Source organism: Rhinolophus ferrumequinum, chromosome 9 (genome assembly GCF_004115265.2).
Source record: "Rhinolophus ferrumequinum isolate MPI-CBG mRhiFer1 chromosome 9, mRhiFer1_v1.p, whole genome shotgun sequence".
Classification (NCBI taxonomy): domain Eukaryota; kingdom Metazoa; phylum Chordata; class Mammalia; order Chiroptera; family Rhinolophidae; genus Rhinolophus; species Rhinolophus ferrumequinum.
Genome location: NC_046292.1, coordinates 17,636,667 through 17,653,430, shown reverse-complemented (window position 1 = coordinate 17,653,430; position 16,764 = coordinate 17,636,667). Strand labels below are relative to the sequence as shown.

At 51.2% G+C, this 16,764-nt stretch overlaps 1 protein-coding gene across 1 annotated transcript in view; it reads right to left on the bottom strand.

The window, feature by feature from the left end:
- Positions 1–1,694: 1,694 nt before the first annotated feature.
- MAN1C1 (mannosidase alpha class 1C member 1) overlaps positions 1,695–16,764 on the bottom strand; it is a 129,348-nt gene continuing 114,278 nt past the window's right edge. The window contains 8 exon segments of the mRNA XM_033113312.1: positions 1,695–2,414; positions 2,417–2,430; positions 3,442–3,493; positions 3,496–3,523; positions 3,525–3,557; positions 4,820–5,000; positions 7,548–7,759; positions 14,563–14,678. Coding sequence (XP_032969203.1) covers positions 2,305–2,414; positions 2,417–2,430; positions 3,442–3,493; positions 3,496–3,523; positions 3,525–3,557; positions 4,820–5,000; positions 7,548–7,759; positions 14,563–14,678 — 746 coding nt within the window. The 3' untranslated portion in view covers positions 1,695–2,304.

Here is a 16,764-nt window from a genome sequence, read left to right as displayed (position 1 = left end):
ACTTGCTCTGACAGCAACCCTGTGAGGTGGAGGGGCTTCCCTCCACTTGATGGAAAAGAATGGCCCAGAGAGGTGAGGTCACCTGCCCACGTTCCCATGCAAGGGGTTTCAAGCCAGGGCCCCCACACCCAGAGACTGCTCAGGTTATTACAGAGCCAAAATGAAGCGGCCGAGCATAGGGAAAGGCTCAAAATTATCCTGTGAAGTTAGCTGTGTGGATAAGCTGCAAAGGGGTGAAGGGTGAGGGGAGAAAAAAGCACTCACCTCACTGTTGGGACCTGAACTCCTTGCTCTGCAGATGGGCCTCAGTGTTTCAGGCTGCCTCCCAGGGGAGCAGGGGATGGTCACGGGGAGAGATGTGTGGGGCTCATCTCACTGCTTCCTTCTGATCTTCCAGGTCTCAGCTGAAGTCCTCTGCTCAGAGAGGCTCTCCTCAACCCCCAAGAGAGGTCCTGGCCATCAGGGCTTCGCCCCGCTTGTCTCCTTACTTCACCGTCTCTCCTGCCCGTGACTGTACGCTCCCTGAGCACAGGGCTTATGACTGTCTCACTCACAGCTGTGTCCCTGGCATCTAGCCCAGTGTCTGGTCCCCTGTGGGCGTTCACCAAATAATCTGTTGAATGATGGAACAGATGAACACAGGACTTGGGGGTCACCGAATCACAGGGGTTAGGCTCACCTCTGCTTTATTGGCTGAGTGACCTCAGGCACACGCTGTCTCTCTCTAGGTCTCTCCAAGCCTAACCTATGTACAGTGGTACCTCGGTTTTCGAACGTAATCCGTTCTGGAAGACCGTTCAAGTTCTGAAACATTTGAAAACCGAGGCACGGTTTCCCCATAGAAACGAATGCAAAATGGATTAATCTGGGGGCCAGCCTGGTAGCTCAGGCGGTTAGAGCTCCATGCTCCTAACTCCGAAGGCTGCCGGTTCGATTCCCACATGGGCCAGTGGGCTCTCAACCACAAGGTTGCCAGTTCAACTCCTCGAGTCCCGCAAGGGATGGTGGGCTCCGCCCCCCAGCAACTAAAATTGAACACGGCACCTTGAGCTGAGCTGCCGCTGAGCTCCCGGATGGCTCAGTAGGTTGGAGCGTGTCCTCTCAACCACAAGGTTGCCGGTTCGACTCCCGCAAGGGATGGTGGGTGCAGCTGCGCCCTCTAAGACTGAAAGGACGACAACTTGAAGCTGAACGGCACCCTCCATAACTAAGATTGAAAGGACAACACTTGACTTGGAAAAAAGTCCTGGAAGTACCCACTGTTCCCCAATAAAGTCCTGTTCCCCTTCCCCAATAAAATCTAAAAAAAAAAAAAAAAATGGATTAATCGGTTCCAGACCTTTAAAATCAACCCCTAAAACTGCAAATTTAGCATGAATTTTACTATCTAATGATACCATAGATCCATAAAATTTATGGCGTTCATAAACTGAAATGTTTGTCAATGGAGACGCTTGAAAACCGAGGTACCACTGTATAAATATCCAACTCCTTTAAAAGGATTGGCCTCACCCTTCCTGAATATATTAGGCCCAATTTAAGGGAAGGTAATAGAAGCTGGAGTCATTTACTAAATTATACCTTAAATCAACTGCTAGTTGATTATTCTTTCTGATGGTAACACTGCAATGGTTTTTCCCAGGCGTCACTGATGTACGATGAACTCATATTTCTTATTCAATAAACTCTTTTATTGTAAGTTTACAGATTTTTCCATTACAATAATGAAAATAGCACTAGTGATTCGTAACATTTAGGCCCAAATCATAGGGGAACCCCTCCTCAAATTATAAGGTAAATGACACATAGTTGAACATATATTAAACGTTGGGCAAAAGGCATTTCAAATATAGAAAATAAGGTCAAGGATTTTGTATGTGTGCAAATAGTTTAAGGTTTAGTTTATCAGGATGATATTGTTTTTGAAAGCACATGATTTTGAAACTATATTTATAATTTGTGATAAAACACAACTGTAGAGAAAAGGCAAAAATCAAGCAAAACAAAAACACCCCCAAAATGAAAGGAAAGTGAACCAAGTACATGGGTTTGATATGCAAACCTCCAGTCCTTTGGTCCTGGAATGGCAAGTGAGTGAGTTTCATAGAAATTCTCCCTAGGAAGGAATGTCTGGGCCTGGGGTGACATCGCTGCGGCTCTTAAGTCCTGTCTCCTCACAGAGGAAAAGTGGCTTGTCTGGCCACATCTGCCTGGAATGGGCCACGCTCTCAATCCTTTTGAGAACAGTCCCCAAACCTGAAAAGGCAAGGCGTCCTGCGGCCGGGGAGCGGCAGGGCGATAGGGTCAGAGCTGGTCCTCTGTTCTGAGGGCCTTGTCCGAGTGGTTTACGGGGAGCGGGTGGGCCTCCGTGTTGAATACCCAGTCTTCCAGGGAGAGTGTGTCATCTTCAGAGACAAAAGGTAGAGATACCTGTGCCCCCCAGACAGGGAGGGAAGAGACCACCTGTTAGTGCTCTGGGGAATGGGGGAAGCTCCTGGGAATGAATCTCAGGGGCCTCTGTAACAGGCCTGTGGCTAAGGGTACAGGGTGGGCCAAGACCCCAAAGCCGCTTGGAGGGTTGGTGCCAGGGAAGATGCTGTGGGTGCCGAGATGAGCACTGAGCTTTGGGGCAGACAGGCCTGGTTTAGTCCTGACTCTGCCCCCAGCCCTCACTCTGCTACCTCCCACCCAACAGCTCCACTCAGGTACTTTCCCCACCTGGCCCTGTACGTTTCCTTCCAGGACCCATTACGGTTGAGATTCTCCTTTCTTTGCAGGGTGGTCTGAGTACTGCACCAGTCCAAACTCTTGGTTTGCTCCCCTATGTGCCCCCACCCCCAAGACTCTATAAAGTAGATATTAGGGCACTAACACGAATAGGAAGGGGTGACCCCAGAACTCCAGCTTCCTAAGCCATGGGGTTTTTACTAGAAGCAACGAACCATTCCAGCCCATCCTAATGGGTTTTAAAGCACTAGGGGATTACTCTGGGGAACAGCAAGGGAGTGGAGTGGCCAACTTCTCCCCCAAGAAAGCGAGGGAACAGTGCAGCAGCAACCCTGAGGAGGGAAAGTCACCAGCAGTGACCAGTGTCGACACCATTGTCGTTATTCTTCTTCTCACTTTAGAGAAGAGGACACAGTTTCAGAGAACTTAAGTAACCAGAGGGGACAAGTTACGGGACTGAACTTATCACACAGTTGGTACTTTGGGGGGTGGAGTCCAAGTCAGTCACTCTCTGAGTGGAGAAACCGGTTGGCCCAAGGCTCACGCCTGGGGGTGTCACACTCTGGGTCACAAGCGCCCCCCTCCCTCCTGGGCCCCCTTCCTGTGACAGCAGACCCAGACTGTTGCTGAAATGATGGACTGCTGACCCGACCCCCATCCCTCAGAGAAGCCACATTGCCCACTGGAAAGAACGCTGACCACGCCCCAACTCACTTCAGTGTCTCCGCTAGGAAGAAGGTCTGCTGCTTGTTGTCGTGGTTGGGACGCTACTGTACACGTCCTGGATCCCGGAGAAAACCGCCTTCCGTCCGACAGTGTTTCTCCAAAGCCTGAAGAAAAGGAAGGCAGCCTTGGCGTGTGGAGGCGCGAGGGCCCCAAGACTCGTGCCTGCGCAGAGGGCCCCCTGACCCGTTGGCTGGAGACCCCTCACAATTGTGGAAGCAGAAGGCCAAATTATTCTCAGGGTTCAGTGTCCTGCTGCCAGGCTGGAGCAGCCTGCCACTGAGGGCTGGGTCCCAGTGGGCTGTGCCCTGAGCTCTGCATCTGGTGCGAGCTTACAGGAAGCCTCTCTTTGCCTTTCAGGGTACAGACTAATGAACATACTCACCCATGGTGGGGACAAAGCTCAGCCTGGTGATGTCGCTGGCTGGGATCTGGGACTTGTCATATCCCAGGATTCCCCAAGGAGACATGGTCCCTGGGCCAGAGGTGGCTGGGCCATGGGCTGTCTGCCTTTTGTATAGAAATGCATTTTTTACCCACTGAGGGTGTGTGAATGGGGCCCAGGAGCACAAAATACTTGGCCTTCAGTGATCAAGAACCAGACCTGAGAGAAGCAGGGGACTCTCGCCAGTGAACCACGTCAATGAACCTGAGCAGGCCCCCGGAGCCCACCTGAGTATGACACCTGGGAGTGGCTCTCCCGGGACAGTCTGTGCCTCTGAAAGCAGTGGGCTGGGGACGGTGGGAGAAGAACAGAGAAGGCTGAGCATCCATTAAGAATCCTCCCCGAGTTCCCACACCTTTGACACCTACCCCAGTGTGGGCCATGAGATTTCACACTAGGTATCTGGGGACAAGATGGCTACTGGAGGAGAGACTGGGGGTTGTGGGTGGGTGGAGCAGAGCCTGGAGGGCGTTGGGGGCCACACGGGGCTGGGCTGGCTTTGGAGAGAGGAGAGAGGTGAGCTGCTGGCCTGGCACCGGTTCCTGTTTGAGAAGAGAAAGCTAAAGCCATCAGTCCAGGCTTCAAGGTCAGAAAGCAGTTCCCACATGTGCTCTGGGCCCCCTCCGCCTGCTGCCCTGCCTTTGCCCCTCTAAGTTTGCAGACATGGGGCTAGGCTCCCAAGGCTAAGGGCCTCAGAACCCTCTTCTCAAGTTCCTGGCTTGATTCTGCCCAGCTATGGACTCCTGGCTCTGCAACCACAACCTTCACCCTTTCCATTCTGAACTTTAGCCAGACGTCAGTGTGGCTTGATCTTCCTCTTGGTGGCTGAGCCGGGGGTTTTGGACTCTGACTGTGACTTGTCAGGGGCCTCTGCCACCGGGTCAAGCCTCCCCACCTCCCCTTCCCATGGTCCGGCCCACTCACCATCACCACTTCCCAACCCCACTCCCTGTAGATGGGATTGTGGGTCTGCCGCCACAAGTACATGTAGCTTTCCACCACCTCGGGCCGCAGGATGTAGTAGCTCTCGCTCAGCTGCGTGGCCACGGCCTCTCTGCCGGAGTTAAACCAGAAGGCCTCGGGCCCCAGTTTGGTATCTGTGGGAATGAGCAACCAGAGGGCCTGCGTCAGACTGCCCACCTCCCGCTTTTCAGGATCTTGCTGCCCCAGGAGAGACGTGGGGGTGATGGCTGGTGATTGACTGCTGTGGGCTGGGCCTGGCAGATGCACAGCTCCCCTCTTGGCCCAGGCTGGCCAAAGCAAGATCCTTGAGGCCTCGAATATGTTGCAATTTTAAATCTGAGAATCCAACTGAACTTACGCAGCAGTCTGGGGAGACAGAGGTTTAGGTGGAGTTCCCAAGTGTGTATTTTGATATGAGCTCTGAAAGATGTTAAGCAGAGCTCAGCCAAGACAGGCTTCCAGGTTTTAACACATTTGGGGAACAGTGGGTTAAACAAAGTGAAATAGTCTCACTCATGCAGGGACTAATCAGATCCTTTAATATGCTAATATGCAATGAAGTTTCTTCACAGACCCCCTTTCTTAGGGACCTGCTTTTAACTCCTTCCAGAACCCTTCTTCCAGAACTGACAGTTTGGGAGACTGCTGAAGTGGAGATGAGGGGAAGACCCCGACAGAAAGCACATATTCAGGCAGAGGGAGCTGGACTAAAGGACGTGCGATGAGGTCTGGGCTTTGCTGTTGCCATTGTTTTGTTTCTTTATGGACAATTTGCTGCCGCTCCTGTTTTTTGGATGATCACAGTTATAACCGCCACTGCAGCCACCATTTATGGTTTCAAGGGCTGTGCTGGGTGCTTTACATACATTATTTCAATCCCTAAAGAAACACTTCTTTTTCTTGGTAAGAGAGATGTTATGATTCCTCTGTCATGCCTGTGGAAACTGATGATCAGAGAGGCTAAGTAATTTATCCAAGGGTAACACAGAGAGTTGTGGCTGAGCTGGGATGTGATCCTAGATTTGTCTGATGCCCTTTCCCAGGCTGTGCCCTCTCTTTTTCCCTCCTGAGTCTGACTCTTTAGGTTCAAAATTCAGGGTATGTGGGTCAGATCTTTCTCCCTTTAATGCCTGCACATCCTGTCCAGGTCGGCTGAGGGCCCAGCTCTGGTCCTAATGTGAGCCCTCCATCCTCCCATTAGAGTTCAGGACCCTGATAGGCCCTGTGTTGGTTTTCCTCGAGATGCGTTGGGAGCTTTGCAGGACATCCTACTCTTCCGTGGAGGGCTTCCTGCAAGAGGAATTAGCCAGACCCCGGCCCCTCTGATTCTCTTAAAGGGAGCAACTGTTCCTGCCACCAGAAAACAGTCGTTTTGCCAAGCTGCTAATAGGGTGAGGGCAAGAGTGACTGTTGCTGCCTTCTGCCGATGAGCCGGGCTGGCTAGAACAGTATGTTTATTAAGCAGACTGTCTTTTATGGTCTGGGCTGATTGTCCCAGACAAATAGCGAGCTTTTTATTATTCCTGAGGTTTCCTATTTGTTTATGGCGCTGGCAGATAGAGCTCTTTGAAGGGAATTGAAAACCAGTTGTAGGGACCCGATGCAAATCGCTGGCATCCCAAACAGCTCCAGGGGACTGGAGTGGTCACAGATACATTTTTGGTGGGCCACTAACAAACGCCTCCCATGCTGTTGGCTGAAGATGGCTGGCAACGTGTTTCTGTGGGACCTTCTCCCTCACCCTGGAGACCTGCGTTATTATTCCCATTGAACAGATGAGAATATGGAGGCCACCTAGCTGGCACGTGAGCCAGGAATTTTTATTACAAATCTTAGGTCATCTCCAGCCAAGACTGGGATTAAACTCAGAGTGGTGGGGCATCTTCAGGGGTCCCGGGGGACCGGGGATTGTTTAGACAATCAGCCCTAAACATGAGGGCTGCTGTTTAGAGCACATGAGGTAGAGATAAGCATCAGAAGACCTAGGTTCTAGGCCCCGGTGCAGCCACTCATGGCAGGGTGACTTTGGCTAAGGGATGACTCAGTTTCCCTATGTGTAAAATGAGGAGTTGGGCTCATGTTCTGTAGCGTGACTTGTGACTCTTACATTTGACAATTCTGCGTGAGTGTTGGGCATGTGGTCAAAAAGCTCTTGAGCTTCTGGTGGTCTTGGATCAAAGAGGGTGATAAACAGGGTGGTCTCAGGAGGTACTGAGACCCCTTAAATGGAGGGGTGCTGGGGAGGAAAGACAGAGATATGTTCGGGGGTAGGGGCTCAGGGTGAAGGAACATACTAGGCTCAGGAAGCCGATGTTTCTGCCTGAGGGGCTGGAGGACCCTCTGCTCTGTGCCCCTTACATAGGACCTTGGCCAAGTCATCTCTGAGCCTCAGTTTCCTCCTCTGTGTTGTGAGGTTCAGTGATGATGTATGTCAAGTGCTGAACAACAAACACCCGGAACATACAAAGTGCTTAATACAACACCCCTATTTTCCCTATAATTTAGGGTACAGTCTCAGTGCATAGATAGCACGTCCCTCGTTCAAATTCTGCATAACTGCCACGGTGAGACTTCCCTAAGACCATGCGTGCCCTTCACTCACTGCCATTCCGCTGGTCTTTCCAGTTCTTCCTGGTGTCTAGCCTCAGTCTGTCCTGCTGCCCCGTCCCCTTGCAGGTTCATGAGCGGGGCGTACGACTCGTGGCACGTCTTGGTGATCTGGGCTGCGAGCTCTCGGTAGTGGGCCCTCTTTTCCTCTTTGGCGTCCTCAGCGCCAAGGGCGATCATGCCCCCGGAGAAACAGGCCAGGTGCCCCATCTTGTGGTCCAGAATGCCCCCTCGCCACTCAGCAATGTAGGTCAGCCCCCCGGGAGACACATTCAGCAAATGGCTCTCTATTGCCTGGGAGCAGGGTGGGAATAGGGCAGGGAGAAGGGGCATGGGAGGGTACAGAGAGGGGAGGGGAGAGGACAGAAAATGAGTATTTTGGAGACAGCAGCAAACTCAGCTCTGCGGAGCCCTCCATCCCAGGCAAAGGCGGCCTGCTGACTTCGTGCAGCAGCTGTTCCTGATGGGGCTGGTGGGAGGTTCTGCCCCACAGAGGGGCTTAGACATAACTCAGGCAGCTTCCCAAGGTGAGTCGCTTACACAGACTTCAAAATTGTCTATGTACAATTTTTTTTTTAAAGATTTTTATTGGAGAAGGGGAACAGGACTTTATTGGGGAACAGTGTGTACTTCCAGGACTTTTTTCCAAGTCAAGTTGTTGTCCTTTCAATCTTAGTTGTGGAGGATGCCGTTCAGATTCAAGTTGTTGTCCTTTCAGTCTTAGTTGTGGAGGGCGCAGCTCAGCTCCAGGTCCAGTTGCCGTTGCTAGTTGCAGGGGGCGCAGCCCACCATCCCTTGCGGGAGTCCAACCAGCAACCTTGTGGTTGAGAGGATGCGCTCCAACCAACTGAGCCATCCGGGAGGCAGCTCAGCTCAAGGTGCCGTGTTCAATCTTAGTTGCAGGGGGCGGAGCCCACCATCCCTTGAAGGACTTGAGGAGTTGAACCGGCAACCTTGTGGTTGAGAGCCCACTGGCCCATGTGGGAATCAAACTGGCAGCCTTCAGAGTTAGGAGCATAGAGCTCCAACCACCTGAGCCACGGGGAAAAGTTTTTAAAAATCTTTAAAACTTGTTATCCCCCGGGGTGGATGGATGGCTCAGTTGGTTAGAGTGCAAGCTCTGGGCAATGGGGTTGCAGGTTCAATTCCCACATAGGCCAGTGAGCTGGGACCGCTGCAACTAACTAGAATGAAGACAATGAGCTGCAGCTGAGCTGCTGCTGAGCTCCCAGATGGCTCAGTTGGTTGGAGCGCGTCCTCTCAACCGCAAGGTTGCTGGTTCAACTCCCATAAGGGATGGTGGGCTGTGCCCCCTGCAACCAACAATGGCGACCGGACCTGGAGCTGAGCTGTGCCCTCCACAACTAAGACTGAAAGGACAACTTGACTTGGATGGAGCTGATGGGTCCTGGGAAAAACACACTGTTCCCCAATAAAGTCCTGTTCCTCTTCCCCAATAAAACAAACAAACAAACAAAAAAACAAAACAAAACAAAAAAAAAAAACTTGTATTCCCCCATTATAGCCCCTGTTAGGGAATCTTAACCTGAAGTCCAATTGGCCTGTAGATAGATGGGCTTCAGCGGGGTCCAGAATGACCTTAAAATTATACGTGACACTTTCGTGTATGTACACTTTCATGGGGCCAGGGTCCATCTATTTCATCAGATTCTCCAAAAGGACTTGCAGAAAATTAAGAGCTGCTCTCTACAGGGCCTTATCACACACCTTCTCATGTAATGCCCACAACAAGCCAGGCACGTGGCTGCAGTGCAAAGAGGTCTACAGACAAAGAAGTCAAGTGACTTGCCCCAGGTCACCCAGCAACATCAGGATTAGGACAAGGACCCCCAGCAGCCCAAGCACCACTTTTCCCACTACCAGACAGCTGCTCCTTTTGGTGACAAGGGGCTTGGAGAGCCCTCCCCTGCTGCAGCAGGTGATGCTGTTGAGAAAGACACCCCAGATGCTGTGGGTGTAAGTGTTGGGCCATCATAACCCCCCACTCCCTGCCGGTAGTCCCTGGTTGCCCTGGAGAGGGAGATGATGGCGGCAGCTGCCTATACAGCTGTGAGGCTGGACTCGATGGGCCCACGGGGGTGCTGGTCCAGGGAGGGATCTCTGGGGCCAGGCCTCTGCCTGTACTCTTGCCCTTCCCATCTGTTCTCCAGGGGGGTCTCTGTACTCTGTAAATAATGAACCTGACCATGACTTATGCCTGGTTAACACCCTTCTGTGGTTTCCAAGTGCCCTGAGACGAACGTCCAGCAGGGGCTCTGAGAGTCCCCGATCTGGACCCTGAGGTTTAATCTGATGCCACTGACATGGCTCTCAGGTGCAGACTTGTCAGGTTCAAACCCCATCTCCACCAGTTCCAAGCTGTGTGACATTAGGCTGGTTCTATGTTTTCTCTGTGCCTCCATTTCCTCAGGTATAAAATGGGGCTAAGAGCATGCGCCCCTTCAGAGGGTTGTGAGGATTAAATGAGATGTGTCTGCAGAGCTCAGCCTCTTTCCCAGTACAGAGTCCTCCATAAGTGCAGGCTACAATTCCTCCCCAGTCTGCCCCTGCCCCTCCCTTCTCCGACCCTTCCCAGCCACAGTGGCCGCTCTTCGAGCATGCGCCCCCTACCCCCTTCAACTATTTCCTGAGTGCTGCCTTGATGCCCGCACTGTGCTAGGTGCAGGGGACACAGCCCCCGGACCTGCCTCGGGGAGCTCACCCGTCAGCACAATCAGATACACTCAAGAATCACAATTTGTGTCAGCATTTTGAATGAAACAAATTCAGGGTCCCCGAATTGGATAGCCACGTGCAAAAGAATGAAACTGGACTGCTATCTGTCACCATGTACCAAAATTAATTCAAAATGGATCAAAGACTTAAGCATAAGACCTGACACAATAAACTGCATAGAAGAAAACATAGGTACTAAACTTACGGACCTTGGGTTCAAAGAGCATTTTATGAATTTGACTCCAAAGGCAATGGAAGTAAAAGCTAAAATAAACGAATGGGACTATATGAAACTTAAAAGCTTCTGCACAGCAAAAGAAACCATCAACAAAATAAAGAGGCAACCAACTGAATGGGAGAAGATTTTTGCAAACAGTGCCTCTGATAAGGGGCTAATATCCAAAATATACAAGGAACTCATGAAACTCAACAACAAAAAAACAAACAACCCAATTGAAAAATGGGCAGAGGACATGAAGAGACATTTCTCCAAAGAGGACATACAAATGGCAAATAGACATATGAAAAAATGCTCAACATCACTAATCATCAGAGAAATGCAAATAAAAACTACAATGAGGTATCACCTCAGCCCAGTCAGAATGGCTATCATCAACAAGACAAATAGTAACAAGTGTTGGAGAGGCTGTGGAGAAAAAGGAACCCTGAAACACTGTTGGTGGGAATGCAGACTGGTGCAGCCGCTATGGAAGGCAGTGTGGAGGTTCCTCAAAATTACGAATAGAATTACCATAAGACCCAGCAATCCCTCTCCTGGGTATCTACCAAAAATATCTGAAAACATTTATACATAATGACACATGTGCTCCAATGTTCATTGCAGCTTTGTTTACGGTGGCCAAGACATGGAAAGAACCAAAATGTCCTCAATAGATGAATGGATAAAGAAGTTGTGGTATATATACACAATGGACTACTACTATTCGGCAGTAAGAAAAGATGATATAGGAACATTTGTGACAACATGGATGGATCTTGAGAGTATGATGCTAAGCGAAATAAGTCAGACAGAAAAAGCAGAGAACCATATGATTTCACTGATATGTGGTATATAAACCAAAAACAACAAAAGAACAAGACAAACAAATGAGAAACAAAAACTCATAGACACAGACAATAGTTTAGGGGTTACCAGAGGGTAAGGGGGGAGGGGGGTGTGGGGCTCTAAAGAGGGTAAACGGTCTAATATATGGTGATGGAAGGAGAACTGACTCGGGTGGTGAACACACAATGGGATTTATAGATGATGTAATACAGAATTGTACACCTGAAATCTATGTAATTTTACTAACAATTGTCACCCCAATAAATTAAAAAAAAATTCAGGGTCCCCGACAGGGAGAAGCTTGGGGTGGGGGCTCCTACTCTACAGAATGAAGTCAGAGGAGGTCTCTGCCACACATTGTTCATGGAGGCTGCATTTTCTTTCTGCTCCAGGGCTTTGCCCGCTACAGCGTCTTCCTGCTGCTCCCGCCCGACTCTGCTAACTCCAGCTTGGCCTTTGGAACTCCTCCAGGGTGTACTTCCTGGCAGAGAACACCCCAGTCTGCACCACTGCTGCCCCATTACTCTACTACTCTGTTATCTTTCTACACGGTGCTATTCCCACTTTGCGTATACGTATTTGTGTAGGTTTCTGTGGAATGTCTCTCCTAGGATTCTGAGTGTCATGTGATGGCAGAAACCACGACCAGCAATCTCCAGCCAGGGCCTGTCATACACAAGGTACTCAAACAAAATTTGCTGCTGGACTGTTTTTTCTTTTTCCGTTTCCTGTAAGGCCTGAGATGGTGGGCTGGAATGTGGAGCCTCACTGTGCAGCAGAGGGGCAAGCTTTGATGATGGCCATGCCAGACCACCTGTTCCACGCGGGGAGGAGGCCTGGAGAGCCACCTGCTGCTGGGCTGGGTCTGCTCTGGGCTGGGCCCTGGCTCCTGGACAGAGCTGGGTGCAGGCAGCTGCTCTGCATCCCTACGCAGGCAGATGTCGGGAGGGATGGCAGGGCTAGACCCAGACGTAGAAACCTGGTTCAGTTATCTACTGTCAACACTTGGGAGAAAACACAGACATGGGGACAGGGGTGGGAAGGAGATCCCAGGAAGCCTCGCAGTATAGCTGGAAATCTGCCACCTGCAAGACTGTCTCCCACAGGTTATTTTGGTGTTAACCCCAAGCTAAGTTGACTGTGGCAAAGAGGAAATGACAGAGCAATCTCTCTTTAAGGAGACAACTGAGATAAGCCGATACAAAGATTATAAAAACAAACAAGCAAAAAACCAAGACTTTCTAAAACCCTGAGCAAAACACAAGACAGCAGAGGCTGGCTACTGACTGGTAAGAAGGCTTAAATCATCGTAGCAAGAGACACAGCAAATGGGAGTCAGAGACCTGGTTTGAATCCCAGCTCTGCAATTGAGAGTTGGGCTGACTTTGGGTGACTTATTTCAACTTTTCTGAAGATTCCTTTTCCTCATCTGCAAAATGGAACTAATTCCTGGGCTGCTTGAGGCTGTTCCGCAGCCTCCTGGAGGGGACTCCATCTGTGCCCTCTCGAGAGTGACTTTGAACAAGTCAGGCTCCTCTGTGATTTGGCAGCTGGTAAGTTGAGGCAGGAGCACGTGACTTGCAATCAGTCAGACCGTGTTTGTGTCCTGGCCTCTGACACTTGTTGCTGTGTGACCTTGGGCCTCTTTCATTATCTGTCAGATGGGGGCTAAATAAGAAAAGGTACTCAGCGTGACTCCCCGGAGGAGGCCAAAGTGACAGAAGCTCCCTCTCCTTCTTGCCCCCCAACCCATGACCTTCAGGGGCTGCCCAGTTGGCCTGTCTGAACCCCCCACACCCACCCCAGCTGGACATTGCTGTAACCTGCACACTGGAACTGCCCCTCCTCCCACCTCTGCAGCTTTCTAGGCTGTTGCTTGGGCCCCAGCCCAGAGGTTCTGATGTAACCTTGTAGGGGTGCGACCTGGCCGTGGGATTTTATAGTTCTCCAAGTGACTTTTAACATGCCAACAAGGTTGAGAACCACCAGAACATTCTTCAACGCCCCAAACTTGCCATAGGCCCACCCAGCCCTTACCCAGGGTCAGAGACACTGCAGGTTCTTCACCTGGGGAGCTCAAACATAGGAGCAAAGCCAGGTCTCTCTTGTTCAATCAAGTGTTTCCATAAAGCTCCCAGCGTTGCTTAAATAATTCATGGTTATTTCTTTCCTTGAAGCCTGAACTACCGTGTGCCCTGAGGGCAGGGAACCAGGCTGTTCGTTTAACTGTGTTTTACTCTGCAAGGTATGGCAGAAAGGGAAGCAAGGGCCTCTCACAGCCAGCACACCGGGCCACCAGCTGAACACTAATCCGACAGGAGACAGGAGGACTGGCTGCCAGCTGAACAGTTCTAGCAGCTTGCGGTGGGCGGGGCCAAGCCAGACGGAGCTGGGACTACAGTCCCAGGACCTGCTTCCTGACTGAGGGCAAGGTGTCAGGGCAGGGAAAACTTACAAACTGAGCCCACAGTTTAAAGGGTCACAGCCCTGGAAGGCCTGTTTCAATATGGTTCCTTTAAGCCATACCACTGCTGGCCAGGTTCATACGATCAGAGGAAGAGATCATTCATCCACCAACCAACCTCACATAACCATCCATCCACCCACCCACCCACATCCATCCATCCCCCCATCCATCCACCATATCCATCCACCCTATCAATCCATTATTCCTTCCATCCACCCACCCACCACCCATCCATCTTCCACCCATCTGCCCACCCATTCTTCCATTCATCTATCCAGAGCCAGGAGACCTTCTCTAGCTTCAGCTCTGCCAGTTCTGTGCTGTGTGGCTTTGAGCAAGTGCTTTCCCCCTCCATGGGCCTTGGTTTCCATCCACATAAAGAGAAGGAACAGGACTGGATGCTCCACTGAGGGAGGCCCGTCCCGGCTTGGATGTGCTAATTGTCACCTTGGTTGGCAGGAAGATGGCTGAGGGTCTTGCCTTGGCAGCCTCCTGTGGGGGCTCCGCCTATCATCTGACTGCGTTCTGGCCTCTGACACACCAACTGAAGCCACCGATTGCCTGCTGCTTTCTTGTGAGACCTCAGACAAATGATGTCACCTCCCTGAGCATGTTTTTGCATCTGTGAAACGGGATGCTAACATGGTCCTAATTCAAGGTGTTCGAGAAGAGTCATGAGACAGCAATGTGCAAAGTGACTGACTGGGGAGGGAACTGACTTGTCATTCTTCTGGCCAGCTCGCTGTGGGGAGGGGAGCAAGCACTCAGGGCCTGAGCCAGAACGGTGGTCAATGACCCACAGACCACCCATGCAGAAGCTTGTCTTACCTCCAAGGCTTCGTAGTACATATCTTTAGCCTCCGTATCTGTCTTGGCCGACATCAGCCAGGATTTGATCAAATATTCATAAAAACTGTCCCCGAGTCCTCCAACTGAGACGTGGTCTGTGAGGGGAAAAAGGACAGAACATTTTCTCCGTCTGCCGAGGAGGCTGGCAGGATTAACCAAGCGCACATCGTGCCCACCGGCCCTCGTGGCCCCCGGTGCTGTATGTGGCTGGGGAGCGAGCATTTAATCAGCAGCTTGGAAAAGAGGCTGAGACACAGGCTGCGACTCGGGGGAGCTGGGCCATCTTGAGCGCGGTGTCCTGCACAGAAGTCCATGGGCTCATCCGGTGCTATAAATCGGCGCTTTAGCAGGCTGAGGACGGCAGGGCCGCTGGTTAGTAAGTGTAAATGAGTTGCACTGCTTTAAAAAGATAATCTGGTGGCAGGGAGTTCAGAGACTTTTATTACCCAGCGACAAACATGGTAATTAATGCTGGGCAGGTTCATAAAAGGCGGTGAAAAGGAGGAAGGAGAAGCTTAATTTAGTCGGTCAGAGAACAGAGACATTCTGGGAAAACTGAGTTTAAATTTAGCAAATTGGGATAAATGGAGTTCAAAGGAGCAGGGGTAGGGCAAACTGGGTTTGAGGACCCCCTCTCTGCCCTGGTGGAATCTGTCCGGAGTCCGGACAGAGCAGGACCTCCAGCTTGTGGTTGAATGAGATGTCTCCACCCAGGGCCTGTCCCAGGAGACAGACAGGTTGATTGAGGAGTAGTTAACAGCCAGCAGCAAGACATGGAAAACACTCACATGCTTTAAAAATTAACAACAGGGAACATAAAGGCATTTAATGCTATAATCAGAGCAAACGTCAGTTTCCTGTTATGATTTCACTTGGGGACTGGGGAGTGGATTAAAGGGGTGGGGGGAATGGGAAGAGTATTTTCAGCTCCTCTGGAGAAAGAGAGGGCCGGAAGAGAAGGAAGTAGGGTAGGGGAGAGAAATAGAGAACACACAAACAGCTACCATTTATTGAGAGTCCACTGCGGACTAGGAGCTTTACTGTATTTTTATAACAATCTTCCCAAGAACCTTGCCAAAATTAGCACTATCAACCCCATTTCCCAGAAGGGAAAACAGAGCAAGCCTAAATAGCTCATCCAAGACCATCAACTGGTAGAGCTCTCACTTTCTGCAGCTTTACACAGTCAACAGAGAATGAAATCAAAGATGCATAGAGAAAAAAAGGACAAGTGTGAAGAGAGGACCAGAAGTCGGTGGGTAAAGACAGATGGGAATGGGAAAAGGGGCCGAGAGGAGATCCCCACAGAAACTGGCCCTTATGCCCCCTCCATAAACAAATCCTGGCCAGCAAGGTTTCAGGAACGGAACAATCACTCGCAAAAACTGGAACAGACCAGATAAAGCCCGGGCCTGAGCGAAGCAGCGTGTACCCCTCAGCGCTGTTTCTAGGCGGAGGGCACAGCGTGGGCAAGCACAAAGGAGGCCCAGCATGTTGATGGCGTGTCCACAGCTGGAGCAGGAGGTCTGTGCAGAGCAGGGATGGGGGGAGGCTGGAAGCCAGACTGAGTCAGCTTCTGCTGAGAGCCCTCTGAAGCTCCCAGCCCACAGAAGGGGGCCCTGGCTCACAGGTACGCAGCTCGGGCCACTGTCATCTCCACACTCATCTTCTGTCCCTGCCACCTCTCACGCTTTTCTCCACCACCGCAAACACCCTTAGCCCCAGCCTTCCCACGCTATTTCTCCACTCTCCCTCGGGAATGCCCTTCCCCACCTTGCATGGCTAATGCCTCCTCACCCCTACACCTCGGCTCAGGCATCCCCTCCTTAGAAAGGCTTCCTCAATGTCCTCATAAACCTGCTCACAGTCCCTCCCCGCAGGGTGACCGTGAGGAGTGAGTGAGATAAGACACGCGCCACACCTGGCCCAGTGGCCTCCCTCCCGCAAGGGGTGCTCAGTGGCAGGCATCCTGCCATTGCTGGGTGCGTGGCTGCCATTGGCCGCTCTGACGCGGTTAAAAGAATCTGTCTGCCTCCCCGGCTGGGCGGTCGGCTCTCTGTGGAGAGAGACCATGTATGATTCACATTTTATGTCCAGTACCTGTATGGCACACAGCAGACGCCAGGAAATCCTGAATGAATGAAAGGAAAAGAGGTTTGAGCTGCACTTGGGAAGGGCCTG